Source organism: Sander vitreus, chromosome 23 (assembly GCF_031162955.1).
Source record: "Sander vitreus isolate 19-12246 chromosome 23, sanVit1, whole genome shotgun sequence".
In the NCBI taxonomy this organism is placed as follows: domain Eukaryota; kingdom Metazoa; phylum Chordata; class Actinopteri; order Perciformes; family Percidae; genus Sander; species Sander vitreus.
In genome coordinates this window covers 16,137,963-16,159,853 of record NC_135877.1, presented here as the reverse complement: position 1 = coordinate 16,159,853, position 21,891 = coordinate 16,137,963, and the positions used below count along the sequence as shown (strand labels likewise).

Genomic DNA, 21,891 nt, shown 5'->3' with positions numbered 1-21,891 from the left:
TAGCAAATGTTCAGTTCCCTCACTTAAAGTGTGCAATATATATGGATGATGTGCAATAATGTTCTACTTGACAACAATGAAGACAAGGAACCACAGAGTAAAAATTTCGTATATAAAGTTATGAAGCACTTTATTTTTCAAAATGTCTTTATTTTGGTTATTCAAACATTTTAAATCAATGGAAATAAGTACTTTTGTTTTTCTTTCAAAGGTGTTCTGAATCAAATTGACATCTGTTGTGTTTATGAAAATAAACTGTTCACAGAATACATTAATCTCTTCATATTTCAATAAGTTTGATCATCCATTGTTGTATTTTCATCTGTTAAAATACAGCCGTATATCTGGTTGGATAGTTTCCAAATGTCAGACTGGAATGTGTTTCACCGAAGTAGTAAAAGCATATATATATTTCAAAATATTTTCTATAAATTCCTTTTTTTTACTCCTCAAAACTCCAATGCACAAAAATGACAAAACAGGATTTTCATAAATTGCTGGCACACACAACGTTAATTTCCTTTAAAAACCAACCAGATATTTGTATTTGTGTTTGCATGTTACAGAGGATTTCTGAACTGGAAATTCAAATTATATCTACCCCTGAAAAACACTCAACACTTTTTCCTAAAGGATCAAGATTGGACTGATTTAAAGTAACTGTGTAAATCATTCATGATCCTGAATATTGATGTACTATACAGGGGTTTTCAGTTTCGTTTTCACATGTGCCTTACAGACATACATCACAGTGAGATTGTGAATTAACAAAATATTAGGGACATTTGATGATGACATAAAGGAAACTATCCTTTATTGATTCCCCTTAAGTTTCCCTTACAATTCAAATAGAGATGAAGAGACACTGGCAGTTATGTCGAAGCTTTGAGACAGACAAAATGTGGGCTGTACAAAATTTCCTCCAACTCTATTTCACCTCAATAAAATGTCATTGATATTTTGAATACTCAGCGTAGATACAGTAGATTTCTTGTTTCTCTTCATACAAAGTCTGATGTGACTTCTGTATCTGTGCAACAATGAAAATTCCATGTCTTGAAATTAAATTTGGTATTTCATGTTAGAAGACTGCCAGAATAGATCAATAAGAAGGCATTACTTTATATTTTATATACAGTATGTCTATCCTTTCTCTTTAAATGTGCAATTCTGCATTTATGTTTTTTTCACGATAATCCAACTTGTATGACAAAGAAAAATCACAGTCACAAGATAGAAATTACACTTATTCACAAAAAACCCCACAAAAACCATAAGACGGGCCTGTTCTGAATAATGCACTTTCCACACAAGAATAAAATGAGGGTTGACAATGATAATAAAAGAACGTCAAAATTAGTTATAAGTAGATTGCAGATTAAACCATGTAGCCAAACTAAAAGATGTAAACAAGATTAAAATTCTGACTTAGTTGCCAGAAAAGACTTGCACGGATGAAAAACAGAAAACTGCTAAATAACTCTACATTTTGGCCAAAGGAAAGGCCATGTTGTTATGTAATTTAAAAGGTTTATGCTCTGTAGAGTAACACCTCAGCTGACATTGCCATCCTTAGAGCCAAAAAACACTGAGTGAAATCAAATGCAAAGGCAACAAAAGCAACAGACAAAACATCAATAAACATGTCACCATCCTTCAAACAATGAGTCATTTATTTAACATCAGTTCTTTCTGCACCTGTCTCCAGCACAGATGAGAGTAGTGTGATTTGCTTTGCCTTTTCCCTTTTAGTTTGAATACATTTGTACATATACACTGTACAAAATGGTTAAACTGATATTGAAATAATCCTGCTAACATGTTACAAAAAAAAAAAAAAATCCGCACAGGAACCAGGAGGGTTGTTGGATCGGCCAACAGAGCACCAACATATGCGATCAGTGCCCTCCTGCTCTCTTTTTCAGTCTCATATTTGACTTATGCGTGAACTGGTTCCTGGTGATGTAAGCAGCGTAGCTGTCGGCTTCCAAACAATCCCGTAAAACGAGATTTGAGGGAGGACAGAAAAGGTGGTGGTGTGGTAAAACTGTTGGTTCATTCACAGGCCAACTTGCTGTCAAAGCTCGACAGGCCAATGGCAAAAGCCTGCAGAGCACACATAGGGTAGTTGTAGTCCAGAGTGAAGATGTCTTCAGCCACTCTGCCAAACTGCATGACGATGTAGTCAGCTAGAGTTAGGGGAAACAGTAAAACAACCGTACGTATGTGTGTTAATCATTACTGTAAGCCTTAACAGTGCAGAAAATATGCGTGGACAAATAGTGAATAGTGGGGCATACTTACGGTCGTTATCGTGAACTATTTGAAAGTTTTTGACTGAAGCTTGAGTAACACGGCCATGGAAGTTTAGCACATAAGACTGGGTGTCATCGTTCCAAACGGGGGCCTTATTGTGCAACTCAATCAGGTTGTCCAGTGAGTGATTCTGCCACCTGCTAAGGAGGCTCTCCTGCTCCTGTAATATAATATATCATATTCATGTTCAGGTTTGACCCATTCTGTTGATGCCCTTGTTCAGAGTAAATGATTCCGGGACCATCAGACTCACATTTTGAGGCCTTACAGGGACTCTTTCAAAGTTCATGTTCATGCCCGGGATGATTACAGTCATCTTACGTGGTCCTTTGAATCCCAGCACGTTGGTCTCCTGCCAAATGGTACAGAGAGTGTGACAGTTTCACTTCAAATGATCAATGAACAGGGAACGCAGCAACTTTGTCATTCACTCACATAGCAGATGGCAGCCACTTCCTGTCGTGTGTTGCTCTCTTCCAGCAGTGTCCCGGGGTTTTTGCAGGGATTGGTGCCGTTGTCATACACTGTGAATTTGGTGCCCATGAGGTTGGACCTGTTAGAATACACACCGGAGTTGAAATGTTTACACCGTTTCACATTCCTTCAACTGCTGGCAGCTGAGTCATGTAGTGGAAAAGGCATAAGCACTGTGTTAGCCATCTTAAAACCAACCAAACATTACCACTACAAGGTATAATTTCATACTGTACAGTTTAATAACAGCAATAACTAATAACTAAGCGCTTGTCCCTCCCTCCTTACCACCACTTAGGTGCCTTGAGCAAGGCCCTTAACCTCCAACCGCTCCAGTGGAGCTGCTCAGTGGCCAGCAGATCAGACTGTAGTTGTACTGGGCAGCTTCCAGGTATGAATGTGTAACTGTGTGAATGTGATCAGTTTGTTCCTGCAAAAGAGAGGCTTCCTCTCAGTGAACCTTCCCTAATTAAATAAAGGTAAAAAAAAAGAGTTGCTACTAATTGTCTGACAGCTGCTCTTATAGTATTAGTAAGAGCAGTATAATTTGCTCATAGTGCCTGCTCATGCAACTTTTTGTAACAGACGTGTAGATTGTGTGATTACAACAAAATGCAGTCTTGTAGCATTTCCAAACAATGTGAAATACTTAAAGCTACATTGGGTAAGAAGTTCTCCCATCTAGCGGTGAAATTGTATATGACAACCAACTGAATATTACTTTCTAGCCCTTCCCATTCCGAGCGCGTTTTAACTCCTACGGTGGCCAAACCCGAAATGAGCTCTTAGTATCTCCATCCTTTACACGCAGCTGTTCTAGCCAATCCAATATTAACTTTGGTCTTGTTGCTTTGTCTGTCGCATTGTCGTTTTAATTCTCCTTTTTGCTTCCCTGGAGAGTAATCTCCCCCCGGCATTCGTCACGGTGCCACTGATTGTAAAAGCCCGAAAAGCGGAGGTAAGTCCCTCTTTGGCTAATGTATTTTAAAGATGGAGGCGCAACATGGCGGCCGTCATTCGAGCGAGTCGCTCGTATGTATTCTGAATGATTCTGAATGGCAGATTCTACGCTTACGAGAATACTTTGATTAGTTGGTGGAAGTAATTACACATGAATGAGCACATATTTGTGAAAGAATAAAGGGGTTTTTGCTCAGAATCAACTCAAAACATTACACATTGTAGGTTTAATACAATGCAACTTTACACAAGGATTTTAGGCAGATATTAGTTTGACTTTTTTAGATGTATATTAGTCAGGCACTGTATGCTATCAACAAATGACAGTGACAATGTAGTCCTCCATAGACACAGGTAGATCCAGAAAAAGTGAAAAAGTGTGGTTTTTACCTCAGTTTACCTATGAAGCTCTCTCCCTCTCGCGACAGATCAGTGGCATCCACTGAAATAAGGTAGTTAGACGTCTTACTCTTCTTTCTCTTCCTTCCTGCCAGCAAAAACACCTGGGAAGAGAGACAGAAAAAAGGACTCTGTAGTTTATTTGATAACTCTTTAACATCAAGTCTTGTATTGTATAGTCTAAGTACTTTTAATTGTTTTTTGTTTTTTTAAAGTTTGAAAAATAAGTTCCATTATATGGCTACACACTCACTCTCTTGCCATCCTCCCTCTCCATGTGCATGAAGTAGGTGGGGTAGAGGCCGCGGTCCATGCCCTTCTTGTCCCGGGTGATTCGACATTTAACAGTGACGCCACGTGGAGCCGGACGCAAAACAAACTCCTCTAGATTGGCCACATCAATTAGTGAGCCCTCTGCTGTGGGTGATCCGGGGGGTGCCACCTCCTAGGTACAACACAGTGCATGAACCTTTTTACACAGTATGTAGTATTGTGGTTTGGATTATATAGTCTACGTTAGAAGCTTGTTGGTGAGTGCAATCAGGGTTTCTACAGGTTTCACCAAGTCAAATTTAAGACTTTTTAAGACCTTTTTAAGACCATTATGAATTAAATTTAAGACCTATATCACAAAATCAAAAACAAAGTCAGATGTTAGAGTCTGGAAACATTGTCTGCAACAATTCCCCCGATTTCCTCATTGGCATTATAGGACTGGTGTCTAGATTGGCTGCAATTTAAGTTGCATTTGGTCTCATTTGTAGTCGTAATACAGTGAATTACATGTGGACTAGCGACAGAAAGAACTCCAACCCAACGGAACTAAAAAAAAAAAACACATTCTAAAGCGCTGCGGGAACATTTCAATGAGCATTAGAGGTAGCGGTTACACTTTACTTGAAGGTATCTACATAAGAGATACCTTCACATAAAGTGTAACCGAGGTAGCGCTACATTGACGTGGGAAAATTAAGACCAGTTGAAAATTATTTCAACACAATACTTCAGCAAATCAGTCAGACTTTTTAAGACCCTGCGGAAACCCTGGTGCATTTATTTGGCTACTCACTGGAATGTCCTTGCCACTGGCGGCAGAGGAAGGTCTGGTGGTGTCTGCGTTAGGAGACAGAGAACGTGTCCGTTCTTCCTCCACGTCGTCCTCATGCTCGCTGGCTTCATCGAAGTTCATGCTGCCAGACAGACCTGGTGAGGTGCAAGAAGCAAAGGTGTGAGAGAGCTTTATTGCTACATGAAGGGCCTTCACAAATTCACACAAATTCACACAAGACAAAAAAGGAAAATAAATCCCAGAGGTTCTGTGTATATTCCCAACTACAAAAGAATCTCAAAGAATTGTATTTCTTCCCAGGTTTTTTTTCTTCAGTTTTGGTTCAAAGTTGTCCCGACCCCGAGATGGATTTCACAGTTTTTTTTGGTTCATTTATAGTCTTTGATTTATGAGAACTAATTCCTTAAGAACTGATGCAATACGTTAAGCAATAGTTGAGGCAAAAAAGTGCATTTTAATTCTCAAAAGAAACAGAGTATTTATTTTACACTACGGAGAGACTTATTTCAACTCTTTAACAGCAGAAGAGGAAAGTGGATAAAACCTTGTGAATCTCACTGAGCCATCTCCAGACTGCTTTCTATCCAGCAGAACAATACTTGAGTTAAGATCTGCTCAGCACTCACCCTACCCAAAGGTCACATTTGGCTCATGGCCGCAATACCTTTCACAAACAGTGCATCCCTCCCCCCCATACCTTGCATCTGTGCACTTGTGAAGAGACAGTTCCATGCAGTCATGCTGATGCAAAATGGGTCCTGGCTCACTACAGCCAGTCTACACTGCTTGAGACATCTGTCTCTTCATTGATAATTGAATTTATCAGCCAGGACGCAACTCAAATTTGAATGTGCTGTCAGAGGATGACAGCAGTCCAATGGTATGGAAAGATCTCAGTAATAAGGGGAACTTGTTTCCTCACAGCTTTGCAAAGTTAAAGATATGTCAAATTTAACTTTAATTAATTGCTCGACCAGGAATAACAATTGATGATATTAATGTGGTTTGTATACAATTATAGAGCATGTTGCACAAGTGTCCATAATAACTGTAATCCAACTGTCAGCTTTGAAGTGATTAAATGATAGTAACACTGCCAAAGCCTGCTTCTTCACACACAGAACATTTGCTACTGGAACACAGAACAGCCATTCTGCCACTTCCTTTTTTCCACCTGGACCAACATGCCAGGGGTAAGTTAGAGAGTAGGGGGCTTGGGAGAGCACTGGCCTATGCAGTATTGAACAAGAATAATAATGTGACTGACAGCACAGCCAAACACAATATTTATACTGGGATATTTGCAAAGAGATAACCCCGGGATATGCAGCTATCCCTGAGAGAAAGCAAGTACCAATATGAAATACAGATTGCAAATATTAGCTTCCCTCTTAACAGTGACTCCAGGGCTCCAATTAACAAAGTTGTGTAAGCCAGTGGCTTATGAAATCAACCATCTGGAAATGTCAAGGAGGACTCATAACTCATAACAACCTTAGTAAAGCAGGTCAAGGATATTACATTTTAAAGTAAGTCAAAAATACACATCTTGATTGAATGAGCTGATTAAATATGTACCTCAAACTTTCTATTTCTTCCGTTTCCTCGGGAGTTGGGGTATTATGTGAGAACAGGGAGCCAAATATAACTGCTGTTAATTCTGAGGACATATTCCTATGCTAAACTGGGCTGGGCATTAACAATGAGGACTTGCATTATTGAGAAGGGCAATGACATTTGCTACTGCAGCATCACATCACACTAAAGCCCAGGAAAAAAAGATATAACTAGAGCACCCTTTGGTCATTTGACCCCCGGATTCAAATGTGGCACTGCAATCCCAACATTATGACACTTGTGGAGTTTTAAACTTTATTGCTTTAAATGCAAGATGACATGATTTTAGGATGGATACACTTGTTTTTGCTCCACAGAAGCAGATGGATCAGAAAAGTACACCCACTCAGGGCTAGGTTTTAATGCATCTTTCATAAACTTTTATGAATCCCTGCCAGCTGGCTGGGGTGTGTGTGTGGCAGTATCTATAATCACGCCATAGATGAGCACTGCAGTGTGAACAATGCCCTGGCCTATTATTAAATGACCCATTTCTCACTGCGTAACAATCAATCACACCACTGTCTCCCTATTCCATTCTGCAGCAGCAGAGTTCTAGGGGATGTCAAAAAGTCTGACTTTGCTTAACAACACCTGCTAATCTGGAGTGATTTAGAACTATTATTACTAATGAAGCTCAGCGTAAATTCTTTCAGGAAGACTTCAATAACGTTTTCACATCTCTCCTAATTGATCAGCTGTTTCTAGGCATTCACTTTTCAGTAAACCAATCTCCAAAGACTTTGTACATTTCATATTTTGCTAATGTAAACTTACAAATAAATCTTTTCATATTTGCAATGAAGTCTCTCCTGATTGAACTACTACTATGAGTAACTATTAGCACAGAGTGGATTATGGGACTCCACAGAGTCAGCGATGAAGGCAAAAAAATAAGTAGACGTGCTCATGAAAGTAAATTGGCTCTTATCTTCTAATAACACAGTTACAAGTCAATGAATGGGCTTTGTGGATTTAAAATGTTTTAATAGAAAATCAATGCCTTACTAAACCTCTTTGAAGTAGAAAAAATACATATTTAAGCTATAAACTGTAATTTTCTATCAATTAACATGCTTTGATTGAGGATGAAACTATTGTACTGTTGGTTATGGTTGGTAATGGTTACCACTTTTGAAGCTCTGTTCTAAAGTAATGCGAGTGCAAACTTTTTTTTGTCTGGAAATCTATATTTCAGAGTTAAAAAATGTATGCAAACACTTTTCTGGTTCAGTATTCCTTCAGAATAAAATAAAGTTTATTTTCTCTTGAAAAGCTTATTAAGCTCTGACGGGACTCACCTTGTTTCTGCAGTAGTTCATGGATATCTGTCTTGGGCTCTAGCAGCGTCTCAGTGTCTCCATCTCTCTCAGGCTCCTCAGCAACAGGGGACTGGTGCTGAGACTGAGGCTGTGACTGGAACTGAGACTGGGACTGAGACTGGCTCACGGACAGGATTTTCATTCCCAGATGAGGGGCTTCAGAGCCCAAAAAAGCTGCTGGGCCATCGATACCTACAACAGGGGAGACCAGTCAGTTGTTACCTGAGCTGTTAAATGTCCTTGTGTTGTAGTTACTACATACAACTGTTTGTCTGTCTGACAAACTTGTTTTTTCCTCAAGTGTACAATGCCGTATTAAATTAAAAACCAGGTATCAGGTGTTTTCCTCACCATCCATGATGACATCGTTGGTGATAGTGACTTGAGACTCTACCAGAGGGGCCTGCTCCTCACCACGCCGTGTCCTGGAGCGCCGGGGCCGAGTCTCGGTGTTGGGCTGGACCATCAGAGGCTCATGGCGCTTCCTCCGCTGCTTCTGCTCCAGCAGTGCCCTCTGTGGACCAAAGAGGGGAACAGAAATGGCATCGAACCTCATTCTACGTACAAATGGGAACGTGTGTTTCAACGCACACATGACCAAGAAATCACTACATTTATAGATGCCTAAGGCTTCTTATAAATGTTGCAAGAGGCTGAGAACACTTAGCCAAGCTGGATAACATCAACTCCATGAGCTGAGGGTAATTACATTAGTATGCATGGTGAGTTCCAGTAGGATATTAAACATGAAAACCCTGTAAAAGACGCAGGTGACTGCACAGCTGGATTATTCTCATAGAACAGTTGAGGCTAATGGGTATTTGATTATTATTTGTAGAGGTATCTTGTAGAGGCAGTAAACTGTTGGACAAGTAAAAAATGGCTCTAAGAATTCTGTCTCACTGTTTCTTCTCCTCTGTCCCCTCTGAATACATTAGTTATGTAATACACAGGTGTATGATAAGTCTGGGAGCTAAACAACCTGGACTTATCATTTCAAAAGACTCTTTAAGAGCTTTAAGGAGGACCGGGATATGCATGCTTGCTTTATGGCTATAAATAAAGGCGACAAATGAAAAAGCATAAAGAATGATTATCATAATGAACGTCATTACTGTTAGTGTAATAAATGGATGTGGAGATAGAGCCAAGTTTCAAGATGCATAACAATGGTGTTGGGGGGGGCACAGAAGACTGCCAATGGTGAAGGTATATGTAAAGATGAATACGGCCTGAAGCTGAGCTTCATATTTCTTTTTCTTAGTAGTTTCGAATTAAACCAGTTAAACATTATATTTTAGAGATTAAGTATGAAGTGTTTCTAGATTCAGTTGGCGCGATCTGACTGCCTTTTGTCAAGATACTGACAATTGAATGAAGTGAAACCGCATCAGAAACAACTTCTTAAGATTTCCACAGCCTACACTCTGGACTAATTCTTCATATAATCAAAGTCTGACCAGTCTGTGTTGCCTTCCTGTCTAGTTGCTATTTTAAGCCAATCTATTGTAATATTGACATTCTTTTGTAAAGACTCAGTACTTGGTGTTTTGAGACCAGGATGTGACTTCATTCAGGCTCCAGCAGTCTTTCCTGTATCAGCCAAAACATGAGATAATAACATACAAATCTGATCTGAGGAGACATACTATGTATTAATTGTGTCTTTTCAAAGAATATGATGACTAAAGTTTAAAATAGTCAGTGAGAGATTACTGGGTGTCTGAATCTTTCCTGTCTTATTGAAAAACAGCCAGATAGGAAGACTGGGTAAACAGCCACATAGCTATGTCACTTATACAAACTGTTATCCTCAGACAAATGAAAAGAAAATATATCAGAAAAAGCAATATAATGAGTTACCAACCCGTTCCATTGTGTCCTGAAGTGTGAGCCAAAGTTGACAGGTTTCTTTATAGAAAAAACATTACAATTCGCATTTGTCTTGAGGTCAGGTGGAAGTACGTTCTCCCCCAAAGAGCAGCACTCCTGCTGGGCATGACTCTGTCCCCCTGTCCCTCATCCCTCTGCGACCGACAAACCAACAGCCTGCTCTGCACTATGTGTTCCTGAAAAAGGTCTGGCTCTCTGAGTGTACGCACGGTCACCGTTGCTAACTCTGAATCACTCGTCATTAGTGCTCCAGTGGGAGGTAGCGAGAGAGGAGGGGGGGAAGAGAGAGAGAGAGAGAGAGAGAGAGAGAGAGAGAGCTCAAAGTGAGATATGGTCACAGTGCTCCTGGTATTATTGCCTGAATGGTTTTCATTTTACTATTTGAAATGGGGTGGGAAACACTGGATTGAGTCAAAACAGTAAAAAGATGGATTTAACTTGTTTAATATTTATCAATAGATTTTCCATAACCTGCATGTGATCCCCCTCTGGGCATAGGAGGATGTGTTTGTCTTCATGATTTACGTAAGAACAGAAGACTCTCAAGTGAGGCTGTTTGGACTCAAGTGAAAGTGTGCAGCATAAGACTTCATTCACTTGATCGGTCAGTCCGGCATTCGCCGCAGGGTTTTGCAGCGGCGTGGGAGTGTCACTAAATGGCCCTTTTGTGTGACTTCCTGTTGTGTTCTTTAACCCCCAATGTAGCACAAGTAGACTTTATATTTCACAGTTATTGTTTTCCATCAGATTGTTTATAGTATATACCTACGACGTTCCACTTCCAGGACTGCTCCTGTGCTGCCGGAAAATCCGCCGGATGTCCGTTACCTTCCGCTTTCTTTATGTTGGAATTTTTAAATCTGGTTGGTTTATGAGGACTATAGTTAACTGCTCCTCAGATCTCTGCAGGGTAAATCCAGACAGCTAGCTAGACTATCTGTCCACCTTTGAACGTACACGTTCCAACAAAACAAGTTCCTTCCTGAGGCTATTTTGACGATTGTGATAGGTTTAAAGAAATGCCAATAAACCAGAGCAGGTTTTTCTCCTATCCCAGAATGCTGTGTGGACTAGCAAGACCCTCCTCCCCAGCGCTGTGGAGGAAGGTCTGGCAATGCGAGACTAGATTGTTTATAGATCTCAACATTTCCGACCGCATTTGAAGGCAGCTTCATTTCACGGACAAAAAGAGAAAGAAAAGAGACGGAGGGACTGTGCCTTGTGCTGGAGCTTGTTGCAGAAAAAAAAAGTTGTTACAGAAACTTCTGGGCAGTTAAGTGCTTGTGTTTTGTTTTTTACCCTTATAGTTTTTTTTTACTTTCTTGTGGCAGCGATAGAGGCAGTGATGTTTCCTGTTTTAGGACTCTCACACCGCCTCGAAACGCACTCACTCACAAGTCTGAATGCCAGTTACATGACGCTGCAGCCTAAACGCACTACTCCTATTCAAAATGGATGGGAAGACTTATGTTTTTGCCTGACCGCCTGACAACTACCTGAGTTTATGTGAACGCAGCCTGACAGAACAACGTGGGATCATAGGGGACACACACACACACACACACACACACACACACACGAAAAACAGCCACACACACACAAAGCCAGACACCCTGCACTGAATCCATCCCTCTCTTTGAACTCACCAATCTAGCCCTCCTGTTCGTTTGTGTGAGATAGTGGAGTATGGCTTCCAGCTTAAATCAAAGCTCTACACAGCGACTCTTCAGCAAGGTTTGGGGATAAAGCGCCTTACAGAGGCTTGGAGTGGAAAGGATGAAAAGAGAGCAAAGTGCGACAGAAGAAGGGCTATGTCAGGTAATGGGTGGATAAAAGGAAACAATTCAGCCTCAGGAATAAGTAAGCATTAAAATTCCAAGGGACTGGGCAGGTGAAAAACAGCAGATTTCCAAAACAATTGAGCATTAATCACTTAATTGCACACCACTGCAGTGATATTGAAGCTGCTCCTGCCAACAACAGGCACGCCAGCAGGCACCAGAGTGGCAGAACACAGGGCCATCTCTTATTTTACCGGTTTCATGTTAAATCTTGGCAGGTGATTACAAATACCACAGGTTAGCTCTCAAAAACATCATACATGTGTGAATTAAAAAGGTTAATCCGAGTGATGCAGCATAATGAACTACACCAGATTGTCTTTGAAAGTACAAACAGACAAAGGAGTACACAGACATTACAGTCTTAGAAAAATGATGAGAGAAAACAACAAAGGTGTGAATTGTCAAAAAAAGCATGTGTTGTTCTTTCGTGGATGAAATGTGGCTTCCTACCTGTTTTTCCAGCTTCTGTTGCATAAGACTGGCACTGTCATCTTCGATGCCACTACAGAGAAAAAGAAGAAACCTTTCTTATAAAGAGTTAGAGACTTCACACTCATTGATCTCTAAAAGCATCTACACTAAGTTTGATTTTCCTTATCAAACCAGTAGAGGTCACCACTGCTGTTGCACAAATACAAGGCAATAAAGACTTTGTATTGTGTATGGTCTTGTATGAAATAAAGCAATTAGGCGTTAATAGGGTTTAGTCAAAGTAGTGGCCGTTTTAAAAGTGCCAATAAAACCAAATAATGACAAATCTACAGGCCAAAAGCTGACCTTCATGTTGGCGAAAGATGGCATGACTCATTCTCTGAAAATGACGGAGGAAAAAAGAGAGCATGTTTGTGAAAGAATGAGAAAGAGAACAAAGAAAAAGGACAAAGCTCCAGCTGAGAGAATGCCTTGAAGTCTTAAGTCTCCTGGGCATTTACCCTGGACACCTATCTGAAGGGACCGGGCCCATGTTGCTTAGCTACCATGTGAAGAGAGAAGGGCAACAGCAGGAGTCTGTGCTGTCGGAGTCAGAGACCTACAGTAGAAAAGTCACCCTCATAGGCTAATGTAATGTGTAAGTAATTAACTCCATTTCTTTCATTTTTTCCTGTTGTGTAACTCTATAAATAGCACATGCTCTGCTGGGCTGAAATGAATTTCTTTTAGAGAAAAGGATTACGGGTATAGGATGAGAAGTCTTCAAATCTATCTCTCCATCAGGTAAGCTCATCAGATATCTGACTCACTCATCCCTCACCCCCCCTATTTCCATCTCCCTCAGTCCCTCTCACATCCTTTCCACGGCTCTAGTGTGTAGGTGATGACACGCACTACTTAGTTTTGAACCTCAAGCCCAACGCTGGCTGACATCACAGCTCATCTCTGAAGGACAGTCACTAAATTTCAAAAGATGACAGACTTCGGCAACCCATTTCTGCCAACAAGAACATGGCTTAATGAGCCTGTTCTACTTTTCTTAAGCTCACATAGGTACAATTAGCATCATCTGTAGCCCAACAGCCAGCACGGGCTTGAATCATCTCACATCGCGTCATGTCACTTTTGAATCCCTCTCCAAGTATCCCTCAGTGTTGACATTGGCAAACAGATGGGTCCCATGGGAACCCATTATGGCACCTGAGAACAGGTGGTGGTGGTAAGAAGGAGAAGGGATAGAAAGTGGGATATGACAGTAGTTTTTAATTACACTTACAGGACTGTCATAATAGGATGGTAAAGAAAGAGATGGGTGAAAGTTGTGCAAGTGAACAGCGAGACCTGGGAGAAGTCACTACGGCCTTTCACATGGGCCGTGTAGGCCTGAGACCTGTGGATTAGGATGCTTTGACCAAAGGACTACCACATGTCCAATAATTAGACCAAGGCATAAATAACTCTGATTAAAATATTGACTTAGATTTCCCATTGGGCTGTGCCATTAATAACGCTGTTTCTATGCTACAAAGCACAGTCTAATTAATGGCTGAAACCACACCCTCTAGATTATGTTACAACATCAGTTTCCCTCACACAATGTTTCTGTTGTAATGGTACTGCGCGGTATATCCCTGAGGTAATCTGTGTCGGAATATTGTGATTAAACATTTTTATGGTAGCTGCAAAATAGTAGAGCCTGTTTTCCCCAGACAAAGACATGCCACTTGGTAGCAGCAGATGACGCACATTAAGTGTGTGCGTAGCCTAGAGAGCAATCATAACTGATGAAAGAGTCTTAGCATAACATATTTGACATGCTATAAAGCAGATTGGATTGCCATGTGTCCAAAACTGTTGGGGAAAAGTCAGACAAATATGGTGTTTACATCACGGATAAAATGCCCTTTAAAAGTGCAACTAAACTTCTGTTAACCTGGCAATTCAAGTCACAGATTGTGAGAAGAAAGTGTGCGTGCTGGGCAAGTGTATTGCTGTCTACCTTGCTGTTGAGTTAGAGGAGAAGCTGGCAGAGCTCGAAGGTCTTCAGGGAAATTGCCAATTTGGCACCATGGCAGCCCGTAGCACATGACGTGTGGAAAATTAGAGAATGAAACATGTTCAGCAACAAGATCAAAACAAGAATGAGACATGACTAATACTCTATATACCTATAAGATTTTACTGATTCATGTGTAGCTTGAATGAAACTGGAGAGCTACAGCAGTCTACTAACAGATGTTATGCTTTAGTAGAACAGTAATTATCTAATGAAGTCAAACAAGCTGACAGTTAGGACAGAGGACAGCTGAAGAACAGGTGCAATGTAAAATAAAAGACCAACATCCTTCAGAGTATTATCATAAATACTTCAATCTGTTGGGGGTTGAGAGATGTCTACTACCACAAATATTCTTAGAAAACACACACACACACACACACACACACACACACACACACACACACACACACACACACACACACGTCCAGAGTGCCTCATCACAGATGTGAGTGATCAATGTTTCATTAGTCCGTCACAGCTTGGGTGACAAGAGAAGGACAAGCTTCTGTTGTTCCTTCCTTGTTTGTCAGACGAAGGTAACCATGGAGATTTCAGCTCCGTCAACAGCCCACCTCCACCAGCATTGATTAAAAACCTGCAGCCAGTTCTTGGGCTTCACTGTAATTGGAGGTCTTAGCACTGTGCTGTAAAGAATAACTGACAGAAGGAGGGCTCGGCGAGGGCGTGTAATTCCTGTTGAGCTGCACATTAAATCTAAATATTCATTCAGAGAACATCTGGTCAGAGGCATTTATGTGGCAAATATCAAATGTGCGATAAAATATCATAGACAATAAAGAGAAAATGTGATTTTAATGCTATACATGATGGAATGGTAATGGATGGATGACAATATAAAAGCTATTAAGAAATTGCATGACATAAACCACAGTGGATCTTATTATCGGAACACAGTCCATTATAGGTGTTGTTCATTTTAATTATACGGCTTCCACTTTGCCACTTCGAAAAGGAATCTGAAAGTTGAATGAGCATGACATAATGTCTGCCACAGGCAATTCAGCTTCCAACTAGGAGAGGATACAGAATAAAAGGACTGATAAGATGAAATGCTTCATTCCCTGTTTATTTATGTAAAAATCAACTGCAACCTACTAGAACTACGTCCACTGTTTGTTTACACCTGAGCGAGCACAAAACAGTGACGTTTATCCTTCCACTTAAAGCGTCTTTGATTATGATGTGGATGCCAGATTCAGCTGGTGAGCACAAGTTTTGGTATAGGTCTAAACCTGGCAACCTCACTGCTACAACAATAAACAGGGCACAGCTACTGCGCATGGTTGTTGTTTGACAATAAAGACAAAGTCCCATAACTCCATGCAAACCGCAAATTGTCATTTTTACATTTCTGTTTGTGTACTGATTATTCAAACAAGATACACTCTGTAAATTTGGGAGCTTCAATGATGATTTTTGAAACTTTGGGCAGTGCCAGGCTCACTGTTATTCCCCTGCTTCCAGTCTTTATTCTGAGTTAGACTAACCATGTTTTGACTTCCACTCCGTACTTAACATGCTGCCTAATGTCAACCTTCTCATCCCATTCTCAATGTTGAACTATTCCTTTAAACTTTTGGCTTCTAATGTGAAACAGCTGCAGGAGATGTGGAGCAAGCAAATTATGCTATTCTCTTTCTCCCATCTCAGCTTAGACTATTTTTTTTTGATGCATTAGTTTTATATACAAGGGGAAACCCACAGAGCTCGGAGCAACCAAGGTCTGCTGAATCGCGGAAGACCTCTGCTCAGCTGGGAGCTCCGTGCGCTGCGGCCACAGAGGGAAGCCACACACTGTTCATCTGCACACACTGCCCACACTGCCATGACACAGAGCTGGATTTAAATCAGCAAAAATATCTCTTTAAGTAGTGTGCTAAGCAAATGCAATGAACAAAGTTTAGCTGAACCCTAACAAACTGGATCACTAATAAAGGCAAAAAATTGTTACATAGGCAATACTGCCATTACCGGTACATTAGAATCTAAACATCTCTGAGCCTTGATAAACAAAATGCTTACAGTCACAGTCACTTCAGCTGTTTCAGTAATCAGTTGGATGGATAGTCGAAGCACATCCTTAGTTACATGAGTGTTCCAATCAAGCAGCCAACAGCATAAAAAAACAGCTTGGACACACACGCAAATCACCAACTCTGGTTACAGCACAGTCACAGCCTGATGCTTTGAATAAGTAACAACATGGTGGCAGAAACATGAGCAAGAGGAACATCTTTGACTGCAAGTCAGCCATTCAGCCGGCCAGAGGGATGGAGCGGCGACTGGAAGAAACATTATAGTAGCGCTGACCTCTCTTCCTGGCACAGACCGCTTTGCAATTCTCAATCCTCAAAAGTCAATACAGCCCTGAGAACTAAAGCAAAAAATGTGGTTGTCAATGTGTGTGTTAATGCAGGAGCCAACGATCCTACTGGGACAAATAAAACGTAAGTCTTTGGGAGCACACAAGGAAGGCTATTTTCAAACAACCGCTTCTATGATACCAAGAGCATATGTATGTGTGCAGCTACCTGTATGACCAGCGACTGTAGACAGGCTGAGATCCCCCATTCTTTATAGTGTCCATGGATGCGGCTGCAAGAATGCTAGTCCAGGGCTCTGCTATCTACAGTTTCACAAAAATTTATATTCACACTGGAGCTCAGAGTTATTGTGCAGTCCTGCCTTACAGTACACCCCGCAGGTTCCAAGATCTCTGCTATTATGTCACTGACAAAGAGTAGCTATGTCCCACCCAGGGGAGTGACAGCTAGCAGCCCTGAGGCAGACTGAGGTCGGGAGGCTTGGAGCTGTTACCATGACTTCACACTTCGGGCAACCCACAAGGATTCAACTAGGGATGGGTATGAAAGTGACAGGCCTAAATGCTAGTGTTGAGAACACATTTTTAGCAAAGTTACGTAAACAGTCCTGATACCATGAGTGCAAAGGTAAGCTGTCTGAGCCTGTTTATGTTTGATATAAAATCACTTTTTTTTTTAATCAGTTAGACTACATGCTATCACCTAAGTTCCCTTATTTTACTGCCCGACTGCTTTCCATTAAATTTCTGAAAGACTCAGCAATCAGTCGCAGCTCATTTCCTCTGACTCATAAGGGGGCACTGCATATATCAGACCACAGATGCACATTCTGTCTGGCATCTCTATCATACGCAATAGTGGGAATTTATTCAATATAATTATTCAATAGCTCAAATCTCTTCTAAAGGTAATGCCCTGCAACATTACTGGATTACTCTATGTTCAACTGTCAGCATATGAGTAAGACATTCCAGTCTGTGTTCCTCATAATAAGCACATGCTGTTTTATAAAGGTACCTCAAAAAACCGAAACCTATAGATTGCCCATTCTAAAAACAGACATGGTGTGGAGACCTTAATCTAGTTGCTAGGAAACCAGAGCCTTACAATCGGTCGAGTTTTTCTGTGCCTATTTGCAAGAGCGAGAGAAAGAAAGCACAGAGAAAATGAAGAGTATGTTTGTGTATGTTTGTCCTGAGAGACAGCGGTAAAATGGCATATAAGTCAGGGGAATCATTCACCAGAGGGAGTAATTATTGAGCTCAAAACAAATGATGGAAATAAGCTATGAGATTTGATAATCATACATTTCCCCAACAACCCTTGGGGAGCCACTTCACTCAAGACTCTCCTACAATGGTCCTTTTATTTGTTAGGTAGCTTTGGAGAAGTATCAGCTACTGTCCAGTACGTGTTTGGAAACTTCTCATGGTTATGATCAGTGCCACTTGGCACTGATCATAACATCATGCAGAAACACAGATGTATTGTGAACATACAGCAGAAACTATAACAGTGAAATGTATGCAGTGCTGTAGCATTCAACAAGGACAAAGTGAGTCCATTACAAATACCAGGGATTTTTTTTTTCAGTGTTTCAGACCGTGATTGAGCAACAGTGGATTGTTCTGGCCAGCTGGGCCATATGTGTTTGGAATCAACTGGACAACCACAATAAATCGCAACTCAACCATAAGCCATGCTTGTAGTTGCAGAGGTCAACCACCACCCTGGTGCAGAAATCTTTTTAATTGATTGATTTATAATGATGGTGTTACGATGGTCAACTAAGATGAGTATTGAATTAATTCCCATACATCTATTCCTCTTTGGGGCTAGACACATAGCACATATTGCACTTGGGTCAGCTTCATTTTCCGACCTTGCTGACAATTCCTGTAAACTACTGATGCAAAAAGCAACAAGAGTTAGTTGCTTGACAACTCCTGTGGCAAGCGGGAAGCTTATTTGTGATCTTTCAGACCTTGTTCAACTCTGTAAAGAATGTATACTTTATAGGAAATTCTAGGCATGGACGCTTTTGTAAATGGGATACTGATGGTACTCAGTGATGTTATATGTAACTGCTGCGTAACTGTTGTACCCAGAATCATAGCAAAGAAAACATTCCACTAGGGTTAGTATCAAATAGCCTTGGCAGACCTAGCTACAGTTGTCAGCAATAACAACCTAAAAAATTGTTAGCTACTATTAACTTTCAGCTGATGACTCTAGGCTGACAGTGGATGTCTTTTGATGCCATTTAAGTACTGATGTCCCATTTTCAAGGTTATTTAGGTTATGTGTGTGTGCATTCTTACCACTAACCTTGGCAATGATGACTGATGACTACAGTGCAACAAGGGAACAGAAAACTGCATCAGTGGCCCACACTTTCAATCCTACACTCATGTTGTCAGTCCTTTCAACATTCCATTTGTAATGCTGTTAGGAAAACTGTCACTCCTCACATGTGTCAGCTCTGCAAGCAGGCTCCAGTATTTGTAGTTGCTTCACTCTGAGGTTCTTGTGCTTTGAAAAAAATTGAATTAATACATTTGTGAGAGATTAATAAAAAGGCAACAAGAAGCAGAGAAAATGCCCCTTATTCAACTGTCTTTGAAGGTTCATTATTACAAATGCAGAGTCAGCCATCTGTGAACTTTATAACACAAACTGTCTGGGACGGAGCAGTGTGCATCACAGCATGTGTGCAGATAAGGAATGAGTCAATTGCCGTGTCTCACATTACTACACAGTTACAAAGCCAAGAGTTTTCCTTGTGTAAAAGCGCAGTGTTTGTAGACATCTGGGGAAAAACGTAAACAGGGTGGTAGCTAGTCATTTTCTAACTCTGAACCAACTGACACTGACTGTGCAAGCCACATATGTGTTTGTAGTACAGTAGGCAATTAAAAAACTTTTCAACATCACTGTAAGATAAACATGATTTTACATTATGTATCTATGTCTCAAATTAAATAAAAAAAATCAGGCTGGGACTGTAACAGGAAAGGGTGTGAGCTACTTTCATTTTTATCTCCCTGCTAAATAAGAGCAGACTTCTGCTGCTCCAGTGCTTGAAATTGTTTATAGTAGCTTTCATTGTGTGCGCAAACACACACAACACAACACAACACAACACAACACACACACACACACACACACACACACACACACACACACACACACACACACACACACACACACACACACTAGATTCCTTTTCCCAACAACTGTTTGCATGACCAGCAGAGGGGACATCAAAATAAAAGTGTAGGAAGTGCTATGGTGCATTATGCTATGGGTAAATTATTTGTGTTGAGTCTGACTGCTGCATGTTTACATTCAATCCCTCCTGCTACTTTCAAATGAAGAATAAAATCCATGTTTTGCATTTACTGACTACTACTTACTTAATTGTTAGTGTTAGCTTTATATAGCTTTAGCAGCTCATTTGTGTGGTGAGAACTTATACTACATTACAGGAATAGACACAGAGGCTACAGAAAGGCATGCTCAAACATGCAAACATTTTTTTTCCTAATGCCTCTCGCTTCTCTGTATTCCGATCTAGTCAGATCTTCGTGTCTGAGTGCCTTTCACCATCTGTGAAGTATATAACTTAAAACATTGTAAATAAGCAGAGAAGGCTGCATTCCTAGTAGTCCACATTCCAAAACTCACGCAATCCTACATATTCAGGGAGATGGAGTGTCATACATTGTGTCGTCGGAAATACCGCAAGAAATTGCTCGTCATGAAATAAACAAAGAATGCCTGGTTATTACGTAACTAAACATATATGAAACGTTTTTTTCTACATTAGATAAGATGAGTTTGCTCATTGTTACTGAAGTCCATTGCTTTCTAAATGTGTTTCATTCGAACAGGCGTTGTTTATAAGTGAGCAAACCTTAACAGTTAAAGCACGTTTGTCACTTGAGGTAACGTTACTGTAACGTTAGCGATAATGTAGCTGAATGATTAATAATTCCTTTCCTTTTCCATTGTTCAGCTAGCGTTATAACGTTTGTGAAGCGATTTTGTGCTGTAACACTGCGACCGTTAGCTCGCTCACTAAGCTTGACATTAATGAGTAACATATATCGTCAAAATTGGTAAGACAATTAGACATGGTAACCGTCATCTGTGTTTATCTGCCAGCTGTGTAATGTTATAGCTGGCTTGTTACCATTATAAGCTAACGTTAGCTGCCTCAGCCCCCAGCATTTAACGCTAGCTACTGTATGCAATGGTGCCTTTTATAAAAGTTGTGGGCGACAGTCAAGTTTTTTCGGGTAAAATAAAACGGTAACGACAGCGGTTAGCTTATCATTCCACAGTTAGCCAAACAGAACAAATACTTACACAACGTACAAGCGATATATGTTTTATTTTACCTTATGCTGTAGTAACTCATGTTTATCCACGGTTGCTAAGGAAGATCCTCGTGCAGCAGTACTTTTTGTGGACGCGGTTGAAGAGAACTCTGTTACACTCGGTCCTTAGTTACCGAGCACACTAAGAACGGGCGTTCCTATTGGTCTGCCGATTACTTACGTAGATTTTGATTGGTGGACATTCTGGAGGAGGGTGGAGAGTTGTCCTCTGTAAGAGAGCTGTGGATTATTCTCCTTTTACCTTGAAATATGTTATAGCTTCAATTCAAAAGGTGCCTCACAGTCATGAAAAGATAAATATAAAATGGATGGGTCAAGGATTTGCTGCAGGGTCCAGTATCTATGACGAGTGGTTCAAGAAACTCATTTGCATCAAGACATAAATTCTGCATGGTACAACTACTGATGTCCTTCCTCTCTGAAATGGCCACCCCATATTTCATTTCTGAAAGAAACAAAATCTTACCCCAGAATACTCTATTTAGCAGTGTATACTGTTTTTGTTTTTACTTTGGACACACTTTTATTGCATATATTTTATGCAACACATTTGAAAGAGAAAAGGTAGGTTTTAAGTTACACAGCACTGCCTACAATCACCAACAGCAGTGTTCAAGTCATCTATTAGCAGCACTCTTGGTTTTATTACACCAGTGACTCAAGATTTCATGTTATTGACAAAAATATATAGCGTTTGCTCGATACTGGCCATGTGATAAATCAGTTACAGACCCCGTGGACATTGAACATTACCTTTT

General features: G+C 40.5%; 1 protein-coding gene across 6 annotated transcripts; it reads right to left on the bottom strand.

Moving 5' to 3' along the window:
• Positions 1–113: 113 nt before the first annotated feature.
• Positions 114–21,239, bottom strand: tulp3 (TUB like protein 3). Of its 6 annotated transcripts, none has more exons than XM_078281678.1 (13): positions 21,134–21,207; positions 19,059–19,262; positions 14,326–14,367; positions 12,345–12,396; positions 8,509–8,671; positions 8,137–8,349; positions 5,219–5,352; positions 4,403–4,594; positions 4,141–4,253; positions 2,752–2,869; positions 2,570–2,668; positions 2,305–2,476; positions 114–2,189 (listed from the first exon to the last, which is right to left on the bottom strand). In XM_078281678.1, the coding sequence occupies exons 2-13, from the start codon at positions 19,109–19,111 to the stop codon at positions 2,056–2,058; spliced, it is 1,485 nt and encodes a 494-aa protein (XP_078137804.1). In that variant the 5' UTR covers positions 19,112–19,262; positions 21,134–21,207; the 3' UTR covers positions 114–2,055. The 6 variants fall into 6 exon arrangements, with proteins under 6 accessions (XP_078137804.1, XP_078137807.1, XP_078137805.1 ...); XM_078281681.1 differs by having other exon boundaries at positions 19,202–19,262; XM_078281679.1 differs by lacking the exon at positions 19,059–19,262 and having other exon boundaries at positions 21,134–21,239.
• Between the last annotated feature and the right edge of the window lie 652 nt (positions 21,240–21,891).